We start from the raw sequence: 6,308 nt of genomic DNA, 5'->3' as shown, positions 1-6,308 counted from the left end.
ATAGTTAAATATTATTGTTGAGGGGCACAGACAGGACTCCGCACGCACACACACATAAAATAAATAAATAAATAAATAAAAAAAATTTAAAAGTTGCCTCAACAAAAGGGCACTTTGGGCACTCATCAGGAAAGGGGCGGGTGCTCAAGCCCCTCTAGCCCCCCCCTCTGCACGTCCCTGTAGAGGTGAGTTCTCTGGGGAGGTAATAAGGTCTGCATCTGACCATTAAAAACTCCGCATTAGGTGAGCAGTGACTCTCAGTAGTAGTGGAGTTCATGCACCAAGCATTGTTAATATAAATGCACAAACCTCCACCTCTGGTCTTGCCGGAGGCATCTGCGGCTCGGTGTGTGTGGCGTCCTGCTAACTCGATAACATTGTCCGGGCAGCTGTTGTTCAACCATGTTTCGGTGAAAAACATGACATTTTAATGATGTTATTCATAATAATAACATCATTAAAGGCAGTGCTGTTTTTATCACTGTACTGGAAAAAGTGCTCTTATACTAACAGGAAGACTTTAGGCTGACAGCATGCACTGCACTGCCCTTTGCTGCTTACAGGAATAAATGAGTGCTTGATCTGCCAGCAGCCCGTGTCAGTTTGAACCTGTGCTGGCCAGCTGTTTGATTAGAGCCTGTTCTACGTGGGAGTTTGGGCAGGTGCACAGCAGAGTAGATATTTTGGGCTTTTTCAGTGTTTGTTTGACAGATACACAGAGAAAGGACAGGAAAACGTATTTTTGGTTTTTCTGATGTGAATTATGATCAATATCTTTTTCAGAGGTCCACAGCTTAGCTTTTGGCAGAATTTATGACAGTAACTGAATCTACACAGAGATGAACATGTATGTATAATTCGCTTAAGTCATTCACAATCCCAGACTAAAGCAACGTATAACGAGCTCAATGACCAATAACCATGAGAAGGACGAATTCCCACGCGTGGCCGCGCCGGCAAGGAGGTAAAATAAGCACCACGGGAACGCGCACGTCCGGTACAGTAGGCAGGACGTACCGCGTCTGCTGCCGTCGAGTATAAGCTGGCTGTGACGAGCCCACACCACGGTCCGCCGCTGAGTCTGGCTCACACGGGCAGCATAAGGTGCAGCGTGTGAAGACAGGAGCGCGCCTACCTCAGCTGGGGGCTCTGGACATCCGGCAGCGTCTCGATTTATTGTCGTTTCTATTGCATTGAACACACGCGCGCATATATATTAAAAACAACAAACAGCGCCATTATGTTGTGGACGGCGAGTCAAGTCTTGAGGAAATTCTCCACTTCATCCGTGAGTAACGTTGCAAACAATCACCGGGGTTTGATGCGTGAGCTGCTCTGATTGCGCGAACATCGTTTCTCTAAATGTGTCTGTGTAGCGCTGAACGCATGCAGCGGTCTGCGGGTCATGAGGAGGACTGAGCCAGGCTCGGGTCTGACGGCACTCATTCTTAGTAAGTCACTCAGCTGCTGTATTTTCAGCCAACACGGGAAAAGATGGTGCACACTTTGCCACGTTACGGTGTCAACGGCGCCCTCCTCCTCTGTTCCTCCCGCTGCGCGCTCGGACGGAGCTGGCCTTTACTGTACAATATCTGGAGGAGTTGCATCATCATCACAGGAGGCTCACAGTGTACTGGCTGGAGCCCGGCTTACTTACGACCCTGCTGGGCTGAAAGAGGCAGCATCAGACGGGCTCTTTCATTTCTTACCGTGTCGCTTGGAAGTTGCTGTGCAGCAGCAGCCAGACCTGTCAAATGTGCACTTGACAGGATCTTACATATGTGCATGGGAAACCTGAAACCTCCATGCTTAACACATGAGGGGGAGGTTCTGGCATGCACTTGTCACTGCTGGGTAAGGGTTGTAATCTTCATCAGCCAATAGCTTTTCTCTGAGCTGCCTTTAGCCAATAACAGAGTTAAAGGCCACTAAGACCGCCAACTTGTGAGCTCGCCATCGTTTCTTTATATTTTGCTTTCAAAAAGTTTTAAAGTGGTCTTGAGTTATAGTTTTCCAGGCTCTTTGGAGGTCTTTCAAAGTCCTTCTTTGGCCATTGGCCACACTTTTACTCATTTTCAGTCCAGTCATTAAACATGACCATTTTCAGAGCACTTTGTTTGTCAACTTGAATCAGTCAGGCATGGATAAAGGACCAAATTCAAGAGAAGAATGGCTGAACCCATTTTAAACTGCATGTTTAGGCATAAAAGAGTATGTTGCACCAACAAGGTGGTTCCCAAACAGCTGTTAGCCAGAGAAGTGGGATATCTCTGTAGGTGCACTGTGTTCTTAAAAAACAAGACAACTGGAGGACAAAAGAAGAACAAGCAGGCATAAAAGAGTATCTGCAGCAGATGACCAATATCTGAATGTTAGTTCTGTAAGAAAATGATCAAATCCTGCACACAGCACCTAATAGTGCGCCTGCCCTGCAGTTGGTTCGTCTACTGTTTTCACAAACCTGATGAGAAATAGTCTCAGTGGAATCGTGGCTGTCAGGAATCCATTGTTAAGGATGGAAAACGGAGAAAAGGATGAAGTATGCAAGAACTGGACTGACAGTAATTGTGGAGGATGAATACAGATTGGAGAGTTTGGCTCAAACTTTAGTCGGTATATACAGAGGTGAGTATTCAGTCATGTTTAAACTACTCGGGGTTGCGTTCCAGCCGGTGGACACAAAGTACTGTCAGAGTTTGGTCCAGCGTGTGGTCACATCTGGGAAGTGCCTGGGAACAGCTTCATTTTTCATGATCCCTCGCACACGACATATACTGGATATTAAACACACTATCAGTCATGGATGGGCCGTCCCAGAGCCTGGGCCGCCGCCTTCTTCTCCTCCTGATTCTTCTTCTGATTGTTGTTGTTGAAGAGGTTTGACTTCATCATGACCGAGAACAGAACTAAAGGAAACCTGCCTCCAAAGAAGAGCTTTGGAATATCTTTCATGAAGCGTAGAGAACAATTACTGATGATTATTTAACGACATTACAAGAATTCCTGCCTAAGTGAGTTCAGGCTGTGTTGAAGAATAAAGGTGTTCCTACCAAATATTGGCTTTCCTGTTTCTTCCACACAACTGTTTTTTTCTATTTATGTTTACAAATTTGTTACAACTATTTTTGCCAGTTACATTCCAAGAGAAAAGAGGTGTGGCTTAAGACCTTTGCACAGTACTGTAGGTCAAAGTAAAATAACTGCTTACTGGAAGTTGCATAAAATCTATTGAACTGTAGTGAAGTGTCTAAAGTCTTCTTCTGCAGAAAGACTAGGGCATGAGCATTTGCAGTGTTTCCAGTATGTCTGATGTGCTTTCAGTGAAGTTGAAACTTGTGTGTTTTTGCTCCCTTTACAGCATCATTACCAGAACAAGTTAAAGCTAGCAATTATTGGCCAGAGCCTGTTTGGTCAGGAGGTCTACAGCAACCTGAGGAAGCAGGGGCACAAGGTGGTGGGTGTGTTCACGGTCCCTGACAAGGATGGCAAGGCTGACCCCCTGGGTAAGTTTCCTGTTCATTCACAGGTTTCTCTCTGACATGTCAGATACCAAACTTTCAACATTGCTGTCTTCTTGTCCTCCCAGTTTGCTGTTATTATTTTTAATAGTGGGGCATTTGGAGTCACTACTTCTTCAGTTGGTAAAATAAACAGCTAAGAACGATGGAAAAGCGTTGTGTTCTACAGTACAAGGAAATGTTTCATTATCAACCCAACTATCAAACAGGCTGCCTGGGCTTGTTTTGTCATTTTGGCCCTAAAACTACAAATTAATTCTCATCTTATAGGAACCTTTAGAAATCTAGCCAGAGCTGTGTTTCTGCCTGTGTTCAGACTCTAGTACCTCGTGAAGGCTTTGTGCTACTGATAGAATAATATCCCCATAAAGCCTGTTTTCTCTTCTTTTCGAAACACTTTGAATTTTGTCTCCAACCGCTAACAGAGTCGTGGCCTTTCAAAGAGCCTCGCCACAAAGGTTTGAGTCAGTTTGCGTCACACTTTGTAGAAGTGGAGGAACTTAAAGTTTGTTCATGTAACCCATAATTATCTAAAAGAGGTGTTTGGATCCACCTTAAGAATACAGGTCTAGTTCTAGCTTCTATTTTAATTCCTGAGCTCTTCAGTTGTGTTTTCGTCTGTTTGGTGCTGAGTAGGTGTTAAGTTGAAATGTGAAATGTTTGTCATTTTTATGTTTACCATTTGTACATAGTTTTAAAGGATTCTTTCTGTCCTCCCCTCCCCAGATCCTTAAGATTCTGGGAGGGGGGGGGGTAGTGTTTTTATCACAGTAACACCCTTGTTTGATGTTAGCAAACCTCCTCCCCTTTGTATGGCTTCACTGTGTTATCTAGGGTGAACCATCTAGGGTGTGGGGAGACTACCCTCTTTATGACCAAGGATGTTCCTACTGTGCTTTTATGTTATATGACCCTTTGATCAGCAGGAACACACACACACACACACACACACCCAGTGCCTTGTCTTTGTGACCAAGGGGGGTTACGGGGGAAGGTATGTGTTGTAAACTATTGTTTATTGTGTGAACGTTGTCAATAAAAGGGAGCGAGAGGGGGCCGTCGTAGAGGTTATTTGTGATGAGCTGAGATACCGACAAGGCCTCCCTTGCAAGTAAAACGATCGATCGCTGTTGCTTTGTTTTTCTTTCACGGGAATAAGTTCTGGGATCAGCGGGGTCTGACTTTAGACCCAACAGTAGGTAGTTTAGCAGTAGGGCTGTGCGATATGACCAAAATCTCATCTCCCGATATAAAACATCTGTCGTCCTGATAACGATATAAATCACAAAAATGTAACATTTTCTGTAAACTCTGTGAATCTTGGGCAGCTCGACCTGCGTGAAGTGTTTCCAGCTGGGCGTTGTGTAGCTGAGTCGAGTGTTTTAACTGATGCATGAAACTATACATTTTTAGACATAAGTTGTAACGGCGCCGTTTTCTTTGTGAGTATTTATTACACGGCGTGCTGCGGGGAAAAGCCTGTTCTAACGTTTGAGTCTAAGGTTTATTTTTTAGCACCTGGCGGCTCTTTTTTGCTTCTCATCCGTAAATAATCTGCTCTTTCACGTGATTCCGTTTATTTTGAAAAGTCTCAACAGGATCTTGAGCTTTATTGTGAAAGGTTTATGTGGAACATAAACAAGCGGACATGCAATGGTTTTACCCTCGTTGTTGCTAACGACAACACACAAAAACAGGCGCTTGTCCGTCCATAGTGTGGTTATATTAAATATAAGAGAAAGAGAGAACTTTAAGAAATGAATATAGCCACTACAGTGACATCAGAACCATGAACAAATATTACTGTAAACAGTTTATTTTGTGACACCACGAAACAATCGATAGAGTTTTTATATCGTCATCGATATATATCGTTACATTGAACAGCCCTATTTAGCAGTGCCAAATGTTCAGCTGAGACTACGACAAGCGTAGGCTGTAAAATGAAAATAATGTGCTGTAATAAATTCACATGAAGGGCAGGCTATGCTACTCCTTTCAGTTATTATTGCAAATAGGGAACCTTCTTTTTCCTCGCCCCTGATTAGACTATTTAAACTTCAGTGTTAATCAGACTGTGTAAACTTTGAAATCACGTATAACATTACAAATAAAAGAGATTAAAATTAGAATCTGCATAAAACTAATAACAGCCTGTAGGTGAGATGAAGCTCTGTCCCTGGTACTAACTGTGGGTCACCAGAGGCCTGTGCTGCAGCTGAGGTAGATGCGTGTTGACTACAGTGCTCCTGGACAAAGACAGGCCTTTATTCTGCATTAGTTGCGGGATAGGGGCTCCATTGTCTGTGTGACGAGAGGCCCTGTGTGGCCCAGAGATGTAGCTCTGAGGTGAAAAGTCTGCAACAGGGAGGGTGCGCTTTGTTGATGCCGTCTCACCACGGAGCATCATCTGCTGCCTCCTGGCTTCACCTGTTGTTGAAAACTTAATTTCTTCTTCTATGGTTCATAACCTGGGGCAGATCTCTACATTGCATCATCCCACTGTTTGTATATGTTTGAGTTTTTTTCAGTTCAATTTGACTTACATAGCACCAAATCACAACAAAAGTCTCCTCAGGGTGCTTGATATTATATTATATTATATTATCTTATATTATATTATATTATATTGTATTAACTAGAGATGGACCGATCCGATATTACGTATCGGTATCGGTCCGATACTGACCTAAATTACTGGATCGGATATCGGCGAGAAATAAAAAAATGTAATCCGATCCATTAAATATCAAAAAAGCACCTCACAAAACTTGCGACATGGCGTAACTC

At 43.5% G+C, this 6,308-nt stretch overlaps 1 protein-coding gene across 1 annotated transcript in view; it reads left to right on the top strand.

Moving 5' to 3' along the window:
- Positions 1 to 1,023: 1,023 nt before the first annotated feature.
- aldh1l2 (aldehyde dehydrogenase 1 family, member L2) overlaps positions 1,024 to 6,308 on the top strand; it is a 23,274-nt gene continuing 17,989 nt past the window's right edge. Inside the window, exons 1-2 of the mRNA XM_005742635.1 lie at positions 1,024 to 1,288; positions 3,359 to 3,503. Of these exons, the coding sequence (XP_005742692.1) occupies positions 1,241 to 1,288; positions 3,359 to 3,503 (193 nt within the window). The 5' untranslated portion in view covers positions 1,024 to 1,240. The remainder of the gene's footprint in view (positions 1,289 to 3,358; positions 3,504 to 6,308) is intronic.

This window comes from Pundamilia nyererei, unplaced genomic scaffold (assembly GCF_000239375.1).
Source record: "Pundamilia nyererei isolate P.nyererei 1_Seehausen unplaced genomic scaffold, PunNye1.0 scaffold00122, whole genome shotgun sequence".
NCBI lineage: Eukaryota > Metazoa > Chordata > Actinopteri > Cichliformes > Cichlidae > Pundamilia > Pundamilia nyererei.
This window is presented reverse-complemented; position numbering and strand designations above follow the sequence as displayed.